Source organism: Salmo trutta, chromosome 38 (assembly GCF_901001165.1).
Source record: "Salmo trutta chromosome 38, fSalTru1.1, whole genome shotgun sequence".
Classification (NCBI taxonomy): Eukaryota; Metazoa; Chordata; class Actinopteri; order Salmoniformes; family Salmonidae; genus Salmo; species Salmo trutta.
Window position 1 is genome coordinate 6,377,734 of NC_042994.1, and position 21,672 is coordinate 6,399,405.

A 21,672-nucleotide genomic window follows, 5' to 3' on the forward strand; every position below is an offset into this window, starting at 1 on the left:
GACCAACAACATATTCCATAAAAGTTGTCAATTTGTGAGTTTGTGTCGCTGTTAACAGACTGAGTGTAATTATAGTTGTAATTATAGTTGCCAAAAAAAGTATTTAACTACTCCCTCTAGCGGACACATAGGAGTAACGTTGTTGAATTCGTTTCATTTCAACGGCAGGCAGCCGAAGCAAGGCTTGGCAGAATGATCGGCTGCCTTGATTACAATAATTAATTTTTCATGACACATTTAACTAACCATCATCGCCATCCAAACACAACTGTGCGTTTGATACATTTATCTTCTGATTTGGCGCCAAGAAGAGTGCACGAGAAAGAAAAAGCGCCTTGTTCTGGAGTCTGACCGGTATAACGACGCAGATGGGACTGCACCATATAACAAGCAACGACGTTTCCCATTTAAAGTTTTGGATGAATGCTTCAACATAAGGATTGGAACTGAGTTCACACGAATAAGGGACACGTTTCGGGTCAATGAATGTGTTTTTCCAAGTGAAAACATGGCTAGTTAGCTTCAGCTAGCTAACTCGCTAAAATGCTAACTGCATCAGTCTGAAGCAGGGTTGAGATGTTCGTCTAAATTTGGACCGAAGCTAGCTAATCCAGGTAGCTAGCCAGCCACTGACAACATTTCTGTGACAAGCTGTCTAACCCATTGTATGTAGAATTCTTTTTATATGGTGATTATTGATTGTGCGTGTTGGGGAAACTTGCAGATCGAAACTTTGATCACATCTGCTGGCGGAGTTGTGGAAACAATGTTTCATTGACATCGCAAAGTTAGCCTGCTTGCTACCAAACGTGACTTCAACGCTACTATCCTCGACCAGTCAATGGGATTCCGAATGAGTCATTTCGGGTGTTGTCCTCCAAAATTGGAAAAGCAGGAGGACAGCTTCTAGAATCCTACAGAAACTTATTAGCGGGATGAGACCGATATTGAAAGGAATACAAATCTGAATGTTTCCAAACATGGGGTCGTTAAAAGCACTTCAAGAATGGTGTAGGATACAATGCGAGAGTTACAACGATGTAGACATCAAGAACATGTCATCGTCTTTCAGGGATGGCTTGGCATTCTGTGCCATAATCCACCGATATAGACCGGATTTGATGTAAGTATTTAGTTAGTTTCAATAACCTTTGAAAAACTTTCTCCACTTCTTCCCAGGCCTAAACAAGATGATCTTGTCCCTCTGACACAATAAATATTTAGAAACATAACACGACAGCAACAAAGAGTGGGTTTATTTAACACATCAGGGCAAAATGTCAATATTGACAAGAATTCTAAAATAACAATGGAACTCACAAACTCATCGAGAATTTAACAATTTGTTGCTCCAAAATAGGATCACTAAGTACAATGTTGCAACGTGCTGTTACAATGTAACAACTGTTAACAACAGAACTATCTGGGTGCTGAACTTCGATACCTTAATGCGTGACTGCTGATTTCACTGTAATCTAATCCTATCGGGACACTCAAGTACACTCTGTGTTCCTGGTCAAACGCTAGGCTAAATGAACTGATCTAGTTCTTGCCTAGTTAAATAAATAAATCTAGCCTGTAACTAGATAATATCATGGGGTGGCAAGTTAGTCCTCTCAGCCAGAGCCAGACCACCTTCGGAATTATGTAGCCAGGGAACGAAGTTTGTCCTCACCTTCACAGAACTGTGGAACGGAAACCTTCTGAACTCGATCAAGATCATGTCACTTCAACATGCAACTAAATATAGGGAGGGTGTGCCCTCTAGCTTGTGTTGGTGTTTATCATTTTAGCACCAGTGTTTGTGTGCAGGAAGATATGTTTTGCTAACCTACATTGCCTTTCGCCACGACAATCAGTGTTCCACTAACAACGCTGTTGTGAGCTACTACAGCCAGCAAACCAAGGCTTGACTTGTAATCCAGGCGTCATTGCAGAGACTGTTTCTAAGCAGCATTAGAAAGGGGAAAACCAAGGCTAAGCCAAGTGTGCAGTATCTAATGTGGGTTGACGGGTCTGGCCCTGTCTGTAACAACACACTCCTTTTCCTGTGTGGGACTCACACACACTGCAGTCACAAAACAAGGGCACAGTTAGGCCACAAAATAACTGCATCAGAATTATTGCGATGATGGGTTGCAAGGAGGCGGAAGATGGTAAATAGAGCTGCCTTGGCTGAGAGTAGGAGTGAGCAAACCATGATGCCTCCCATTCAATACAGTACAGATGATTCAGGTACGACCATGCACCTCGTTCTGTAACTGCTGTGTAAAGGAATGTCTTATTACTGTACAGCAGATGTTACATGTTGTGTGTCCATGTCCTTCAACGTGTGTGAAAACCAAGCGTGCATGACCTGCATGCAGGATCTCATACACACTGCACCAGTACTACCCACTGCACCTATCCTGGCGTGTGTGTGTGTGTGTGTGGGACAGGACATGAGATCACACAATGTGACCTAAGCCTTCAACTACTACGTACAGTAGAAAGGGAGTGAGTGAGGGCAAATGACACCAGATATATTACAGTACATCTATCTCTATGGGTCAAAGGCTAAAGATCCAGCTCTACCTCTGTCCCCTGAGCTCAGAGCTATTTGGCCAGGTAGCCTCATCAGCCAACCAGCAGCGCTGCAGTGGCCTGACCTCTCTGTGACTGTCTTCAGTCTGATCCAGACAGACAGGCCGTCAGGGTAATCTGCAGCAGGGGCCTCCTCCTGTCAACCTGCATTTAGCTCTCATGCTACTCTAGCCAGCCAGTGTACAGTACTGCACAGCGATGCTACTCCAGTTCTTAGCACAGACAGCATTCAGCACGCCACTGTACTGTACAAATGACTTATCTGACTGAAACCTAGTAATGTCATTCAGGATCAGACGGGGTCCAGTTCTCTCTGACTGAAGTGGCTCTTGGTTCAGGGTTAATAAGCAAGGTGATTAAAGTGAAGCTACTGACCAAGGTTGGGTAGCTTAACTTGTATTATTTCCTCAGTAACTTGTATTATTTCCTCAGCCTTGTTCAGTAGATCCATCAATGGGTTCAGACAGATTGGCCCATATCAGTTATTATTCAGTCAGTATTGACCTCAGTTTCATGTGATTTCGGTGCCAGACTACGGTCTCCTCATGTCAGACGTGTTTTGTTTGATCTGTCCTTCTCCCCTGCACATGACGCTAGTGGCCTCCTTATTGTCTCTCTTTTCCCCTTTTCTGTATTTCACTTCCCGTTTCCACCCTGACACGGTGTTCTCTACCTCTGTGTTTCTCAGTTGAACCTTTCTGACGGGTTGAAGTTCATATTCTCCCACACCGTGCAGCTCACCCATCCAGACTGTTCAAAATGTCTCCTCTTTTCTCTTTATACTGTCCACGCAGCAACATCACCAGCAAATATGCTGAGGACATTTGACTACATGCTGTGTTTTGTTGTTAACCACCAGAGCATGTAGCTTGTTGGCAGCGACACCAAGTCCACTCACACACAGTACAGGACTTAATCGTGAGGATGGTTGACAGCGAGCACCTGGTGGCAATGGCAGGCCCCTCATCGAAAATCAGCTTGTGAGCAGGGCAGCAAAACTTGTTGGATTAGGTTCTCAGTTCCTCATCCTTCCATGTCATGGTCTGCAGTGTTTCTCCCCCCAAAAATGTGCAATGCTCGCAGAAGGAGTGGGTTAAGTCAGTCTGGAACTGTTGGCAGAGAGAAAAATGTGCTGTTTTTCCAGTAAATTTCTTGCAATTCTATACTTTTTCCCGTGGAGCCGAGAGAACATTTTGCAGTGTGAAATTGAATTTCCTTCAATTATACACATTTTGCCATGGCTAATTCTGTGTTCTTATGCTCAAACATTATAACAAAATCAATCAGGGCCCCTGGGCATGTACCCTAACCCTGTGTGCCCCATCACTAATCCAGCCATACCAAAAATACTCCATCTATTGTTAGTAGACTTTGTTTCTCCCTGACTAGCTTTTATTGATTTCTTGTCCTCAAAGATTATATTCTAAAAAAAAATGTGATAGGTCAATTATTTTCTACATTTTTGTTGTTGTGGCAACAACAATTTAGCCGCTGCTAAATGAGTACAGGGGAAGCATTGCTCTGATCTGGCCTGTCAGGCTGTCAGCTGTTGAAGCACTGAGAGGCACCTCTCCAGAGACTCCAGTGTTACTCAAGGAGGATTTGGCAGTGGCAGTTGCTGCACTTTGCACAACTTTGAGTAATAGCAGACTTGGCTGTAGCATTAGCGCTTTAGCACCAGTAGGCCTACAGCAGAGTGGCAGTGTGTGTGTGACGTAGAGTTAGGTCAGGACGGCTAGGCTAAGTGCATTTGGGGCCATGGGAGTCAGATTAGGGGGAGAACAGAGCTCACTTTGTGCTATGGGCTGCCTCATACCAGTCTGTGGTCTGGCTGTGCTATAGGCAGTCTCATGGCGGTCTCATACCAGTCTGGGCTGGCTGTGCTATAGGCAGTCTCATACCAGTCTGTGGGCTGGCTGTGCTATAGGCAGTCTCATACTAGTCTATTGGCTGGCTGTGCTATAGGCAGTCTCATACTAGTCTATTGGCTGACTGTGCTATAGGCAGTCTCATACTAGTCTATTGGCTGACTGTGCTATAGGCAGTCTCATACTAGTCTGTGGCTGGCTGTGCTAGTGAGGTTTCCTGTATCCAGACTGAGAACCAACATGTTGGTGTTTTTCCTGTTTCCCTTCTTTAATAGAGCAGAGATGTTGCATCCAAAAGCAACTCACAAATGTTGTAGGGTGTGTCCCAAATCCCACCCTATTCCCTACATAGTGCACGACTTTTGATCGGGGCCCATAGAGCTCTGGTCAAAAGTAGTGCTCTACATAGTGAATAGGGTTCCATTTGAGACATAGACCCAGTTTTACAGCAGGATGTTAACTGGTGGGAACATGAGGTTTAGTTCCCTGCTCCAGGCCCAGTCAACCAGCCACCTACTCATTACTGCTGTGTTGAGCCAACCTGCTGTGCTTTCATCACAGTGGGGTTCACCCATAAAACACTGATGTTGATGGTGCTGTGGCCCCATTCTCAGTGAAATATAGAGGTATCTGGTTGTGTATGGCCGAACACTGTTGCTCGTTCTGTTCGGATCTTGATGGTGTTTGATGGGCCATCACTCAATACTTTTCAGATGAGATCAAACTGACTAAACCCCCCCCCCCCCCCCACCCCCCCCACCCAGATAGTTAGGCCTGTCATTACTTAGATGCACTAAGCAAAAATCGCTCCGCCATTTCCTGGTTGCTAAAATTCTAATAGTTCGCCTAATTTCACTTTGTGTGACAAAACAAACAGTCATTGTGTAGAGAATCATTGTACCATCTAAACCGCTGTGAAATATATTTTCCATAACCCAAAATATTGTATATTCAGCTGTTTGAAGCAGGTGTACATAACCCAAAGTAAAAGACGCAAACACAAAACTTCAGAACGGGAAGCAGAGAAATAGCACGTACAGAACAGATCTACCACTTCTTAGACATGCTTTCAATGGGAATCAATCTATAACTGATCTATAACTCAAGTTTCTATGTGAATTTGGTCGGGTTGCCCAAAAAGTGACATATCATAGCTTTAATATGCTATATGGGTTATTTCTGGTCTGGTTAGATGCTCACCCTTTTACCTAACAATAGCAGTGTGATCTCTCATCATTTGACCGTAGTATTGTGATTCTATCAATGACTTAGAGTAGGTTATTTGTTTAGATTTTAAATGTAGTCTTTTTTTCCCCCTGTCATTCCAGAGACTTTGACTCCCTCTCCAAAGAGAATGTCTACGAGAACAACCGTCTGGTGAGTCACTAGAACACATCACTCCTCCACACGCAGACACACTCTAGTGGCCTTGGCCTAGATGTAATGGTTAGTTGTGAACCAGCTAGTGACTTCATGTTGCCGGATACTGTAATTAGCTGTGACAAGTCAGTCATGGTTGTTACTCTGGTTCCCTCCTCTGTGTCTGTGGTAGGGTATGTATTGGGTGAGTTCTGTAATGCTAGAACACAGTGTAGACAGGTGTAGGCCTGCTGGTGTCTATGAGAGTGTGAGTGTTGTTTAGGAAGGTAATAGAGATGAGTAACAGGTGTCACATGGGTGAGACAGTGGAGTAGTGTCTGCAGTTAGTCAACTAACTATCATACATTTTCATCTGTCTGTTTCATGTCTCTCTGTCTGTGTCTGTCTTTCTGTGTCTGTCTGTCTGTCTTTCTGTGTCTCTTGTCGTCCTGTCTGTCTTTCTGTGTCTCTTGTCTGTCTCTGTCTGTCTGTGTCTCTGTCTGTCTGTGTCTCTGTGTCTCTTGTCTGTCTGTCTTTCTGTGTCTCTTGTCGTCCTGTCTGTCTTTCTGTGTCTCTTGTCGGCCTGTCTGTCTTTCTGTGTCTCTTGTCGTCCTGTCTGTCTGTGTCTCTGTCTGTAGAGAGCATAGTTGTTTATTGGTTCCTGCCAGAGCCTGACATGCAAAGGGGGGAGGGAAGGAGAGAAAGGGGAGCGAGAGCAAGCAAATGAGGACAGGAAAGAAAGACAAAGCAGTTAACCAAAGGGAGGATGTGAAAAAAACACTAGTCCTCTGCTATAGGTTTGTTTGTAGCAATTCTTTTAAATAACAAAGCCAAATATTTATTTATCAACACCTGCAAAGGGGCCAAAATAACATTGCCCTGATGTTGAGTAGGCCTTGGTTAGCCTACCTATAGCATTTCTATCCAGTTATCCAAGAGCTTTTTCAGGGTTGAAGCAGTTGGTGGTCGAAATAACGGTTTGTTTCATTGGCAGCATGTCGGATATCTGTGAACATTTTGCAGTGTTTCACTGTAGCTACGGCATTAGCCTGAGTTAGCCCGAGACAGCCTAATCCTGAACCCAAACACGCAGCATACTAAACTAAAGCTAGATGATTAACTTCCAATCACTGTCTACACGGTAGATTTCAGTTGTTCCCCTGCGTTTGTTTACCATTGTTTCTCAGACTTATCTGACTACTGATAATCCTTGAGAAGGTTTAGTCATCATGGGACGTTCTGTTTTGAGTTAATTGCTAGAGTTGATCTTGCTGCTGGGATAACATTCAGCTCAACTACTGTCTGCAAGCTGTCGTTGTTTTGACTGATATTACATTTGATCAATATGTCAGTTTTTCACATGCAAAAACAGCTCCTGTTCACTGGTTTGTTTAAATGTACACAGTTTGTAACAGTTTGTTTACATGTACACAGTTTGTTTACATGTACACAGTTTGTTTACATGTACACAGTTTTGCATCAATTGTGGCCCTGTTTACTGAACAGCTGCCAAGTGATTGTATTATCCCCAGTGTTTTGTAACCTGACCAGCTCTGCGTCCCAAATGCCACCTATTCCCTACATGGTGCACTACTTTTGACCAGAGCCCTATGGACTATATAGAGAATAGGGTACCATTTGGGGCAGAGAACTATTAAGGCCTTAATTTCCTCAGTGGAATTTTTCATTAGGCAGATGGTTATCCAACCAACAATATTCTGGCTTCAACATTTAATTATGACCAAATAACACAGAGGTTTTTTTGAAGCAGGGGGTCAAGTATCAAAGTGTACATAAATGCGTGCATGAACACACACACACGTACACACACACACACACACACACACACACACACATGTACACACACATACAGTGGGGCGGGGAAGTATTTGATCCCCTGCTGATTTTGTAAGTTTGCCCACTTACAAAGAAATGATCAGTCTATAATTTTAATGGTAGGTTTATTTGAACAGTGAGAGACAGAATAACAACAACAAAAATCCAGAAAAACGCATGTCAAAAATGTTATAAAATGATTTGCATTTTAATGAGGGAAATAAGTATTTGACCCCTCTGCAAAACATGACTAAGTACTTGGTGGCAAAACCCTTGTTGGCAATCACAGAGGTCAGACGTTTCTTGTAGTTGGCCACCAGGTTTGCACACATCTCAGGAGGGATTTTGTCCCACTCCTCTTTGCAGATCTTCTCCAAGTCATTAAGGTTTCGAGGCTGACGTTTGGCAACTCAAACCTTCAGCTCCCTCCACAGATTTTCTATGGGATTAAGGTCTGGAGACTGGCTAGGCCACTCCAGGACCTTAATGTGCTTCTTCTTGAGCCACTCCTTTGTTGTGTTGGCTGTGTGTTTTTGGGTCATTGTCATGCTGAAATACCCATCCACGACCCATTTTCAATGCCCTGGCTGAGGGAAGGAGGTTGTCACCCAAGATTTGACGGTACATGGCCCCGTCCATCGTCCCTTTGATGTGGGGAAGTTGTCCTGTCCACTTAGCAGAAAAACACCCCCAAAGCATAATGTTTCCACCTCCATGTTTGACGGTGGAGATGTTGTTCTTGGGGTCATAGGCAGCATTCCACCTCCTCCAAACACGGCAAGTTGAGTTGATGCCAAAGAGCTCCATTTTGGTCTCATCTGACCACAACACTTTCACCAGCTGTCCTCTGAATCATTCAGATGTTCATTGGCAAACTTCAGACGGGCATGTATATGTATTCTTGAGCAGGGGGACCTTGCGGGCGCTGCAGGATTTCAGTCCTTCACGGCGTAGTGTGTTACCAATTGTTTTCTTGGTTACTATGGTCCCAACTGCCTTGAGATCATTGACAAGATCCTCCCGTGTAGTTCTGGGCTGATTCCTCACCGTTCTCATGATCATTGTAACCCCACAAGGTGAGATCTTGCATGGAGCCCCAGGCCGAGGGAGATTGACAGTTCTTGTGTGTTTCTTCCATTTGCGAATAATTGCACCAAATGTTGTCACCTTCTCACCAAGCTGCTTGGTGATGGTCTTGTAGCCCATTCCAGCCTTGTGTAGGTCTACAATCTTGTCCCTGACGTCCTTGGAGAGCTCTTTGGTCTTGGCCATGGTGGAGAGTTTGGAATCTGATTGATTGATTGCTTCTGTGGACAGGTGTCTTTTTTTTACAGGTAACAAGCTGCGGTTAGGAGCACTCCCTTTAAGAGTGTACTCCTAATCTCAGCTCGTTACCTGTATAAAAGACACCTGGGAGCCAGAAATCTTTCTGATTGAGAGGGGGTCAAATACTTAATTCCCTCACACATACACATATACATACACATATACATACATACACATATACATACACACACACATATATATACACACACACACACACACACACACACACACACACACACACACTAAAATAACTGATGTCTATTTTCACATTGTCTTTCTCTCTCTCCCTCCCTCCCGCCCTCCTTCCTCTAGGTGTTTGAGGTGGCGGAGGAGGAGCTGGGAATCCCTGCTCTGCTGGACCCAGAGGACATGGTGTCTATGAAAGTGCCTGACAGGCTGAGCATCATCACCTACGTCTCCCAGTACTACAACTTCTTCACCAACAAGTCCCATGGTGAGTAGTACAGCTCTGGGGGTGGAGGACCCAGACACCGTCAAAGCGCCAATCCAGGACTGTGTTGTGGAATGTTGCAGATAGAATTGTCATGAATAGAGCTGACGTGATTCCCTTTTTTATTTGTCACGAAGGCATATTTGTTCTACATAATTATAATTCTATCTGAATGTTCCACAACGATGGCTTACTGACCGGTGGTCCAGTACTCCTGGGCCTTTAGTACACAGCTACGATTGCATTTGTAACTGGTCTCTCAAAAGGCCCTCTGGGTTTTATAGTGCTCTGGCGCAAGGGGAAATATCTACAGTTAGCCAACGCATAAACTCAATTAGAAATTGACTGATACCATCTCCCTCTCCTGTAGCCAACCCCCCCTGCATGAAGAGGTCCAGTGGTACAGGCCACATTGAGCCGGCCCAGAAGAGACCGGTGGCCCCTCTGGAAGACAAAGTGGTTGAGCCCGAGGTAAGGGCTACAATGGTATCGGGAATAAGATGATGCATGAATACATGTGGTAAAGAGGTTAATGGAATGCGACCAAAACAATGGAATTGCCATGGAAACGCGTATGGGGGGAAAGGCCCGTAGGGGAAAGGTCCTGAATCTCCTCATTGCCCCCCAGCAATATTAGCCTACATTTAGGCTATTGTTTATATGTGTTGCTAGCTTCCAACTAGAACATTAAGCTAGGCAAGACCAACAACACAGACTATACAGCTACAAGTAGTGAATGGCGTTTCAAACAGACTATGCTAAACAAGTTAAATGTCTAACCTGTGTTGAATTGTTTTCCACACACATAGCTAGCTACGTGTAGCCTACTTGAACACCAGCTCCCCACAATTCCCCGCTGTCCCACGCTGAATAGCCTGAAGCCAAAGGGCTCATCTCACAGGCTCTAGTTCCCAACGTGGGAGCACTGCGAACCGTAGGTCGGGATTTTTGACCTGGTGTATGTTATTTCTCTACAACAAAAACTCAACGACAAAGTTGCCTCTTTTACACTGGGGGTCCATGGGAAATAATGTTTTCCTTGTTATTACGTGAATATCGGCTTGTAATATGCAGATATTCTGCATTTACGGATTGTGTGTATGATGTCATTCACATGATTCTAATTCTAAGCCTTATTAAGTGAAACTAATGGCTGTGTGGAACCCAGGAAGAGTAGCTGCTGCTTTTGCAACAGCTAATGGGGGTCCTAATAAAATACCAAAAATACTACATTGATTTAACTTTATTGTACATGCATGACAACAATAACTAATTCATTGTATTTGTTTAACATAACAGGGAAGGTATTTGTGCTTGTATTTTGGCATGGACCAACACCTGGACAGTCACTCAAAAGGTGTTATATAGCGTTGACTGTCACAGTATCAGGTGTCAATGCTAACGGGTCAGATGCATGAATGGATTGTCTGTCTGTCTACGGCATCTATTGGTGTGACCGTATGGTAGAGGTTGGGTACTAGTTGGTGTGTGTGAGTTTCGATAGAAGTCACGTTGTCCGTTACATCAACGCAGTACGGGACTGAGTAATTCTATTGACTAAATGCATTTTAGGCTAAACTTGTAGGAGAGGCCATCTCAAAAAGATGGCCTATAAGACAGTATTGATGTGGGCTATATCCTATAAGCATAGCCTCCATTGTTTTTCTTTTAAAGATAGCCTTTTGTATCCTGTCTCTCCCCTTCTTCCGCATGCCCTCTCTACCACTTCCTCCCACCGTCCCCCCCCATACCGGCCTCCTCCTTTCTTCCCCCTCTTTAGACGGAAATCCACTCCTCCTCTCCCTACTCTTCCTCCTCCTCTTCTTCTTCCTCTTCTTCTTCCTCCTGGCCTCTGATCTCCTCCCCTTTCTCTGGTCCTGAGCCTAGACAGTAGGGGGGGGGGGGGGGCTAGGGGATCGAAACAGTTAGGTCAGTCATTTTGAACTTTAACCTCTGTACATAGACACTAACTATTTAACACTTGTTTTATACTACTAACGTTGTGTGCCAAGTTTGAACACTTGCTGCTAACCCTTTGACTTTTAACTCAACCTTAAAAACACCTGCTAGAGTTCTTACATCACTATTACTAGTTTTCTACTAGACTTTCCTTGATAATTAACGGCTGGTTTGGAACGTTACTACTTTTCCACTTAATACATATCACTTTTTAATATGAAGACGATGTTTTTCAACGATTATAATATAAATGTAGCTAGTTAAGGCAATGACTCTAAGCCGAGGAGGTGATGAAATATAACAGACTGGTTTTAGCTAGATAAGCAGAATGATAAGCAGAATGATAAGCAGAATGATAAGCAGAATGATAAGCAGAATTAATCCTCCACGTCCTCAATCCTGACTCCATGTTTGATCTCCCCCCACCTCCCTCCCTCCCCCCTATCCTCTCCATCTCCCCCATCCCACACCCCCTCCACCTGCGACCCTCACCCCCTGGCCACCTGCCTGCCACGCCCGTGCTAGCTGAGCCTACCTGGTCCGATGGGTACGGACGGAGGGGTACAGGCGGGGGTGAAGCCTAGCACCCTCAGCAGCAGCTGCGCCGCCTGCCAGAGGCACGTCCACTTGGTGCAGAGGTTCCTGGTCGACGGCAAGCTCTACCACCGCCACTGTTTCAGGTGAACACCACCCGTTCACTTACTGTATCTCTGGTCTGCACAGCTACTACATCATACTGCTGAATCTGTTCACTGTATAATGATAAAACACTGCTATTCCAGTTACTCAAAACAGACAGTTGTATATCCTCTGTTGACATGCATTTCCAGAGTTTGAAGAAATTCAACTTGTTTTTACAAGTGTTTAATCAATGTGCTTACCACAGGGTATGTCAGAGCCTACTATAGTCTGAATGTTGCCTCCTGCTCTCCTCTCTCAGGTGTAGGGAGTGTAGCAGCACTCTGCTTCCTGGGTCCTACAAGCTAGGAAACGAGGTCGGCTCCCTGGTCTGCACCCATCACTTTGCCAGGTCTGCCTTAGCCAATCAGAACGGCCGACCGGACCTAAGCAAGCGACCGACAACGGTTCCGTCCGTCAGGATTGGTCGACCCACGCTGCCTCAAACTTCTCCTCCTTCTGGGAGGGACCAGGCGGCAAAGACTCCGCCCCAAGAGACTCCGCCCCAAGAGACTCCGCCCCAAGAGACTCCGCCCCAAGAGACTCCGCCCCAAGAGACTCCGCCCCAAGACACTCCGCCCCAAGAGACACCTCAAAAAGAGACTCCGCCCCAAGAGGGCGTCACCAATGAGGATTACACCCCCACACCAACCAATGACTCTGACTCTACACCATGTCCTATCTCAACGACAAAAACTGACTCTTTGAAAACAGAGAAAGAGAGGGAAGACAGTGCAGGAGAAAAAGAGGTCAAACCTCCACCCTCCTCCATTCCTCCCAACCCTTTCGATGACATCGAGGAGGAGGGGGAGGAGACTCCGACACCAGCCAAAGACACAGCCAATGGGGTTATCCCTCCTACACCTGTCAGTCATCTAGGACTAGGGGACAGTAAGCCAGTCCCCATCCCTCGCCGTTTGTCACAGCCCTCCCCTCCACCTCGTCCAGCCCCCAGGGTCCGCCCACCCCGCGTTGACAACCTTGCGGTCAATGGTGAGTGGTCGATTAAGGTGATTGACAGCTGAAATAAGTTAGTGCTATTTGCTACTGTAGATCCTCAATTGAACTGTGAACTCCATCCTAATATAAAATATATGAAACCTCTGATTTTGACTCTCAGGTGATCGTGGTGAACACAGGAGATCTCTTCCTCCAGCTCCCAGACCTCGAGACAGATCCCACTCCCCTGGAAGGTTCCGTATACTGACTAACATATCTTTACTAGTCTACAGTGATTGGACTACTTCATCTGTTCCTCTCCCAGTCTCTGCACAGCAGTCTTTGTGTGTTAATGCATGTTGATGTTTTCATGCACTCATCTGTCTTTGTTGTTTTGTCTCCCCCCTCCCTTTCTGTTTCTGTCTCCCCCATTCATCCTGTCTCTCAGCTCCAGTCTGTCCAGCGACGCCCCCAAACCCCCTAACCCGCCCTGGCTGGCCCTCGTCCAATCCCAAGAACCCAAGAAGAAACCAGCACCTCCCCTTCCCCCTGGAGTGACCACACCCTCACACACTGGTTCGTTATCTTCTCTAAAAGGGGAGGGCTCCAGACCAGCCACGCCCCCTGCACCCGCCAACCCCTTCGATGAGGAAGTAGAGGAAGAGGAGGTGGGGTCAGGGGAGGGGTCAGTAGGAAGTTTGGTTTCTCCCACTGTGGTGGCGAGTCATCCGTGGTACAGCATCTCCCAGGCTGCAGACGCTGCAGCTGACCCAGACACGCCCCCCATTGGGGGTATTTCCTCCCGCTCTGCAAGCCCCAATAGCTCCAGGTGCAAGAAACGCCCGGCGCCCCCAAAGCCTGTTCCAAAGGCCCCCGGCTCTAACTCAGGTCAGTGGGACTTGATGGCAACAGGGTAGGATAGAAGTTGGTTAGAGAAGTGGTTCCCAGACCGGGGGACCTAGGACCTACCCACAGGGGGTACTTGAGAAAACTTATCAGACCATAGACTTCCTGGTAAAATGCACGAGAGGGGTACTTCAGGGGTACTCTGGGCAGAGCAAAATTCAGTTGGTGGTACAGGAACCAAAAAAGGTTGGGAACCACTGGGTTAGAGCATTGGACTAGTTTTATCCACTTCACCTCAAATCATGTGTCTTGTATGTCCTGCACAGCACTGTGGTTTTGTTGTTGTTATTTTGAAAGTTACCATTGGATGTGTATACATGGATGTTTACAATGTTTTTCTCTCCATCCTCCTCCCATCCAACTCTACTTTGTTTTCCATTTCAACTTCTGCTCCTTTTTTCTGATCACTTCATCCCTCTATTTCTTCAGCCCTTCCTCACTCCCAGCCCTCCTCTTCCTCTCCCTCTCCAGCTATTAGCATAGAGAGCCTATCTTCTGCCTCCGACCATAGCTCCTCCCACCCAGCTTCCCTAGGGGGCGGAGCCACAGGCGATCAGGACAACCCTTTCACCAAGAGCGTATCAGAGCCCTCCATCTGTGGGCCCTGTGGTGGCTCCACCCCCTCCACCTCAGCCAATCGCCTCTCTCCGAGCCCCTCCCCTCCTCCCCAGCCAGCCAATCCTAGATCGGCTCCGGCCACTCCTCAGAGCAATCGGAGTGCCAGGCCCCCGCCCCCAAGACCCCCGACGACACCCAGCCCCCTGGCAGCATCAAGTGCTATCCCAGTTCCACCCCCCAAGGTAAGGGATTCTGGACCTTTCATTTCTTCACCATGTAAAAGTACATGAACTCCACTAACTTCCAAGAACCTTTTAATGATACAAGATATTCAATGTAATGAGCTTTATACCTACCTAACAGATACTATGATAATTATTTAATACCTTGACATTCATCTCTGTCTTCTTCTTCTCTACTTCCAGCGGACTTGTAAGGAAAACCCATTCAACAGGAAAGCCTCTCCCTCCCCCGTTTCCTCCCCTAAAACCAGACCCCCTAGAGGCCCTCGCCCTGCCCGGCCCCCCGCACCTGGACACGGCTTCCCCCTCATCAAACGCAAGGTGAGATTGTGAGGACACCACAGTCAGCTAAAGTTTGTAATTCAATGAGTCACTCGATGATTCGGCATCAGACAGTCCAAGTCTTTTTATGGAATGTGGCGACAAGCCGACAACAGTCTACTATTACTGCTATTACCATAGGCAACGCTATTGGTTATAGTTTGACTAGTGGTACTAATGTTTTCAAAGGAACAACTCAATCTGGATGTAAATAATGCGAACTATACCATATTGTATTATTTTAAGATTGCCGTGCTAGTGTGTTTTGTGATGTGTGTGTTGTCCAGGTGCAGTCAGACCAGTACATCCCAGCAGAGGACATCCATGGAGAGATGGGAGAGCTGGAGAAACAGCTGGATGAGCTGGAGCAGAGAGGAGTGGCTCTGGAGAAAAAACTACGAGATAACCCCAATGGTAAAACTATCAGATAAACCAGTGTTCTGCACTCCTGGCTATCATATAAACCTCTCCAGACTAGTCTGATGATATGGGGAGGTTGCATGGTCCCAGATTAAGCCTACCCCTGGACTAAGAAGCATGTTCAATTGAGAGTCTCTATAAAAATGTTTGGTCCAAGTCAAATTGTATTGGTCACATACACGTGTTTAGCAGATGTTATTGCAGGTGTAGCGAAATGCTTGTTGAAAATCCTGAGGCTGCATTCTCAGTTCAATAGTTAATCGTTTAATCTTCAGTTCAATAGTAAAGTGTCTAATTGTAGGTTAAACCTCTTACATCTAGGCGTTCCGCTAGCGGGACCCCGTTCAGCCAGCGGAACCCCTAGCCAACAGCCAATGGGATCGTATGGCACAAAATACAAAAACCTAAAAAATCCAATAATTTCAATTTTTCAAACATACGACTATTTTACACCATTTGAAAGATAAACCTCTCCTGAATCCAACCACGTCGTCCGATTTCAAAAAGGCTTTACAGCGAAAGCAAAACATTAGATTATGTTAGGGGAGTACATAGACCAAAATAACCACACAGCCATTTTCCAAGCAAGCATATATGTCAATAAAACCCAAAACACAGCTAAATGAAGCACTAACCTTTGATCTTCATCAGATGACACTCCTAGGACATTATGTTATACAATACATGTATGTTTTGTTCAATCAAGTTCATATTTATATCCAAAAACAGCTTTTTACATTGGCGCGTGATGTTCAGAAAATATATTCCCACCAAAAACTTCCATTGAATTTAAAGAATTATAGATTACTAGATTACTCCTTTATGCAATCGCTGTGTCAGATTTTAAAATAGCTTTTCGGCGAAAGCACATTTTTCAATATTCTGAGTACATAGCTCGCCATCAGAATTAGTATTATAAATATTGTATTACCTTTGCTGATCTTCGTCAGAATGCACTCCCAGGACTGCTACTTCCACAAGAAATGTTGTTTTTGTTTGAAATAATCCATAGTTATGTTCAAATACCTCCGTTTTGTTCGTGCGTTCAGGTCACTATCCAAAGGGTAACGCGCGAGCGCATTTCAAGACACAAAAAGTCAAAATGTTCCATTACCGTACTTAGAAGCATGTCAAACGCTGTTTAAAAACAATTTTTATGGTATTTTTAACGTAAAATTGCTATAATATTCCAACCGGACAATAGTGTATTCATTCAAGGAGGAAAAGAAAAAACGGCGTTCTCGCAGGAACGCGCATATCCAATCTCTTTGTCCTCAGGCAGACCACTCAGTAACTGAGCTCCTATACTCTGCCCAGAGACAGGAGAAGGCTCAATCCACTTTCTGAAGGCTTTAGACAGCCAATGGAAGCCTTAGAAAGTGCAACGTAACAGCACAGATACTGTAGTTTCGATAGAGAATCAAAAGAACTACAATTCTCAGACTTTCCACTTCCTGCTTGGATTTTTCTCAGGTTTTTGCCTGCCATATGAGTTCTGTTATACTCAGACACCATTCAAACAGTTTTAGAAACTTCAGAGTGTTTTCTATCCAAATCTACTAATAATATGCATATTCTCGTTTCTGGACAGGAGTAGTAACCAGTTTAAATCGGGTACGTTTTTTCATCCGGCCGTGAAAATACTGCCCCCTATCCATATCAGGTTAAATAGTCAGTAGTCTAATAGTCAGGTCAATAGTCTAATAGTCAGGTCAATAGTCTAATAGTCAGGTCGATAGTCTTAATAGTCAGGTCGATAGTCTTAATAGTCAGGTCAATAGTCTTAATAGTCAGGTCAATAGTCTTAGTAGTCAGGTCAATAGTCTAGTAGTTAGGCAATTGTCTAATAGTCAGTTTAAACTATTTATTATTTATCTTTAGTTCAATTGTCTAATAGCCAGTTAAATAGACAATAGTCTAATAGTCAGTTAAATAGTCTAGTAGTCAGGTCAATAGTCTAGTAGTCAGGTCAATAGTCTAGTAGTCAGGTCAATAGTCTAGTAGTCAGGTCAATAGTCTAGTAGTCAGGTCAATAGTCTAATATGCAGTTCAATAGTCTAATATGCAGTTCAATAGTCTAATATGCAGTTCAATAGTCTAATATGCAGTTCAATAATCTAATAGTCAGTTCAATTGTCTAATAGTCAGTTATATAGTCAATAGTTTAATAGTCAGATAAATGGTCAGTAGTTTAATCTTCAGTTCAATATTTTATTTATTTTACCAGACAGGTCAGTTAAGAACAAATTCTTATTTACAATGACAGCCTAGGAACAGTGGGTTAACTGCCTTGTTCAGGGGCAGAACGACAGATGTTTACCATGTCAGCTCGGGGATTCGATCTTGCAACCTTTCGGTTACAAGTCCAACGCTCTAACCACTAGGCTACCTTCTGCCCCAAAAGTCTAATATTCAGTTAAATAGTCAATAGTCTTAATAGTCAGGTCAATAGTCTTAATAGTCAGGTCAATAGTCTTAATAGTCAGCTCAATAGTCTTAATAGTCAGCTCAATAGTCTTAATAGTCAGGTCAATAGTCCATATTTGTATCTATAGTGTAATATTATCCATATTCTCATGGTGGTGTTCCTGTTGTAGATGAGGAGGAGGAGACCTTGCTGGTGGACTGGTTCACTCTGATCCATGAGAAACACCTGCTGGTGCGCCGCGAGGCTGAGCTGGTCTACACGTACGTACCAAAACCTCACCAGAGCCTGTGCTCATTGGCCCATTTAGCAGCTGTCTCTTTAACATTCTCACACTTATTTATTTTCTCTTGACAGGGCAAAGCAGCAGAACCTGGAGGAGAGGCAGGCTGATGTAGAGTATGAGCTGAGATGTCTTCTTAACAAGCCAGGTGTGTGATCTCACTTCCTGTTTGTGAATGACATCATAGAGCACAAGGCCCTTGCAGCTACCTGGGATAGGAGGCTTGTTAACTAAAGACCTGATTCCATTACATTTTTCTTTCCTTCCTCTTTGTTGTTGGACTGAATTCACTGAAATGGAACGGGGTCCAGAAAAGAATCCACGTGTTAAGTCACTGTTACTCTTCATTCATCCTCCCCTCTTAATCCCTCCATCTTGTAGAGAAAGACTGGAATGAGGAGGACAAGGGCAGGGAGCAGGAGTTGATGACAGAGCTGGTCACCGTCATCGAACAGCGGAACCAAATCATCAACAACATGGATCAGGACAGGCAGAGGTAATCAATCACCTATCATGTTACTGTCTGAGCTCATTTAGAGCAGGATGGGCCAGTAGATAGGTGATCTGCAGTCGATGTCTGTGTTTTTGGTGATCTTACTGTGCTTCTCCAACAGGGAAGAGGAAGAGGATAAGCTGGTGGCGACCATGTTGAAGAGAAAAGGTAAGACGAGACAAAAGCTTCATGTTTTGTTAGAACTCTCCCTTTCATCTTTCTTTCCGCTAGAAGTATTCAAGCTTCTCGTCCATGTCTCTCTTCCCCCTCTCTTCTTTCTCCATCTCTCCCTTCCTTCAGACTTCCAGAAGGAGCCAGCAGCAGAGGGCGAGCAGCAGCAACAGAAGAAGAAGAAGAAGGAGAAGTTCAAACCCATGAAGGTTCTGAAGAGGTTGAGTGTGAACCAAGGAAAAGGTGGCAGCCCACGCAAGGAGATGTCAGAGAAGGACAAGAGCTGAACAGGGTATGGAAGGAGGGAGGTGGATGATGGATAGAGGGATGGAAGAAAGGAAGAGGGATACCATCCTTTACAGAGGGACATATCAGATGGAAAGAGCAAGGAAACGATGGATGAAAACAAAACACGGTGGAGGGAGAGAAGGAAAAACAACCCAGGATTCTCACAGCTATGTTAGACTGTAATGTGTGCAACCTGTAATTTGCTCCTCCTTCCTCTTACTGTAGCATATCCTTCTAATCGCTCCTCCCTACCAGAGTATGTGAGCAGAGTTAAGCGGTTGGAAATCCCGCTCGTGCTAGCGATCCACCTCTTTTCAACTGCTCCGCTAAAAACCGTTCTGCGCTCACAGGAAAAGAAAATGGCCGCTCCAAATTCGCTCCATTCATTAAAATCACAATTTAACCAACACCCATCTATTTTTGTGACGACCTTGACTTACCATTTGGTATTCAAGTAATGAAACCAAACCATATGATTTGAATTATAAGTATTTGAATAAACAAATACGTTGGAATATGCCAAGCCTATTTCTTTTAGCATGTGCATATGGTAAGTACACCATCATGCTTTCGGGATGCGTGTCTTTTCAGATTCCACGATTGATTATTTAGTTGTGGACGCTACATCACCGCAATCCCTCTCTTGCTCTTGGTCCTCATCTTGTAAGTCACCTTGATTTAGCACCTGTGTGTTTTAGCAGTTTCTTTATGAAAATATTTAGTGAACTCCATGACAGTAGCTAATGCATGGGGCTATAGCAGCACACAACTAGACTACAGATGCATGCTGGGCCGGGCATGCCCTGAGCTCGTGAAGAGAGCGCTATTGGAGCGGGCGAGAAGGCCGACGCTCCAGCCTTTGGGAATCTCGCTCCGAGGCTCCAGTCAAATTGGGATCGCTCCACTCCACTCACTTACTCTGCTCCCTCCTGTAGCTCCTCGCTCCACTCCGCTCACATACTCTGCTCCCTACTGTAGCTCCTCGCTCCACTCCACTCCACTCACATACTCTGCTCCCTCCTGTAGCTCCTCGCTCCACTCCACTCACATACTCTGCTCCCTCCTGTAGCTCCTCGCTCCACTCCACTCACATACTCTGCTCCCTACTGTAGCTCCACTCCGCTCACATACTCTGCTCCCTACTGTAGCTCCACTCCGCTCACATACTCTGCTCCCTACTGTAGCTCCTCGCTCCACTCCGCTCACATACTCTGCTCCCTACTGTAGCTCCTCACTCCACTCCACTCACATACTCTGCTCCCTACTGTAGCTCCTCGCTCCACTCCACTCACATACTCTGCTCCCTACTGTAGCTCCTCGCTCCACTCCACTCACATACTCTGCTCCCTACTGTAGCTCCTCGCTCCACTCCACTCACATACTCTGCTCCCTACTGTAGCTCCCATGATGCTCTTTCAAATACAGCCACTCCAATGCGTTCTGTACTGTATATATTTGAAGTTGCCTTTGTGTGAAGAGAAAGTTAAGAGAACTCAACTGCTTTAAGACTAAAACCTTAAATGTCTAAAGACTGAATTGAAGAGGAGGTATATGTTCTGTAGCTTTGAGGTTCAGCGCAATATGTTGTTTCTTCTATCCCTTTTCATTATTACTTTGCACATTGTGACCCAGGCCTTTTTTAAAATCTGCTTTTAACAAAGATATAAATACTGTGACTGCAGGTTTCTTACCATTTATCAGTCTCTTATCATGATAGAAACTAAAGAAGAACACTCCCTCATCTCCTGCTTATTCAGTGGTCCTAAGGTTTTCCCTTTGTTCATGGATGTTGCGTATGTGTCATCGTCTGTAGATTGGATACAGAACTAAGAGTTGTGTGTGTGTCAGTCAGTAGTCTGGTTTGAGTCTGTGGTAAAGAGGAACCCGTTGTTGTGAGTAAATGCACAATGTTAAGACTGCCTGTTGAGATGAAGGAGAAATGACAACCCAAATAATTACTCTAGCTGTTAGCGAAAAGGTTATTTCTTAACTAGCTACTTACCGTGTTTTCCAAATCACTGACTATTGGACTGTAGATATTATATTGGACTGTAGATATTATTTTGGACTGTAGATATTATATTGGACAATGTTTAGGGTTGGATAATCACGGTCTGAGAATGAGACATAAGAAATAGTTAAGATGGAATGTAAGTAATGACTTTAAACAAGGAATGTAAAGCAGTGTATTTGACTAACATAGTTGTATCATGACAGGTCACTGACCTAATAGTATCACAGAATCTGACCAGATTTACAACCCAAACAAGTGTGAACAGTTCTAGGGGCTACATTATACAATAAGGATTGTAATATATACATGTGTGTGTGTGTGTGTATATGTGCATGCAGTGAGTGTACAAAATATTAACAACAGCTTCCTAATATTGAGTTGCCCCCCCCCCCCCCCTTTTGCCCTCAGAACAGCCTCAATTCGTCAGGGCATGGACTCTACAAGGTGTCAAAAGCATTCCACAGGGATGCTGGCCCATGTTGACTCCAATGCTTCCCACAGTTGTGTTAAGTTGGCTGGATGTCCTTTGGGTGGTGGATCATCCTTGATACA

The 21,672-nt window shown here is 44.8% G+C and overlaps 1 protein-coding gene across 2 annotated transcripts; it reads left to right on the plus strand.

The window, feature by feature from the left end:
* Positions 1–127: 127 nt before the first annotated feature.
* On the plus strand, positions 128–21,234 carry LOC115178873 (MICAL-like protein 1). 2 transcript variants are annotated; one of them, XM_029740256.1, is made up of 16 exons: positions 128–1,123; positions 5,780–5,828; positions 9,285–9,426; positions 9,794–9,894; positions 11,908–12,062; positions 12,323–13,053; positions 13,181–13,253; positions 13,448–13,887; positions 14,335–14,705; positions 14,889–15,026; positions 15,314–15,440; positions 18,044–18,134; positions 18,229–18,302; positions 18,536–18,650; positions 18,769–18,815; positions 18,948–21,234. In XM_029740256.1, the coding sequence occupies exons 1-16, from the start codon at positions 969–971 to the stop codon at positions 19,103–19,105; spliced, it is 2,967 nt and encodes a 988-aa protein (XP_029596116.1). In that variant the 5' UTR covers positions 128–968; the 3' UTR covers positions 19,106–21,234. The 2 variants fall into 2 exon arrangements, with proteins under 2 accessions (XP_029596116.1, XP_029596117.1); XM_029740257.1 differs by having other exon boundaries at positions 14,377–14,705.
* The last annotated feature ends 438 nt before the right edge of the window (positions 21,235–21,672 follow it).

Bases quoted from the DNA above. Each gene is read 5' to 3' on its own strand.
- LOC115178873 (XM_029740256.1), top strand. From the start codon at position 969: ATGTTTCCAAACATGGGGTCGTTAAAAGCACTTCAAGAATGGTGTAGG. The intron at 13,888-14,334 runs GTCAGTGGGACT...CTATTTCTTCAG, and splicing joins GGCCCCCGGCTCTAACTCAG to CCCTTCCTCACTCCCAGCCC. The intron at 18,651-18,768 runs GTAATCAATCAC...CTTCTCCAACAG, and splicing joins ATGGATCAGGACAGGCAGAG to GGAAGAGGAAGAGGATAAGC.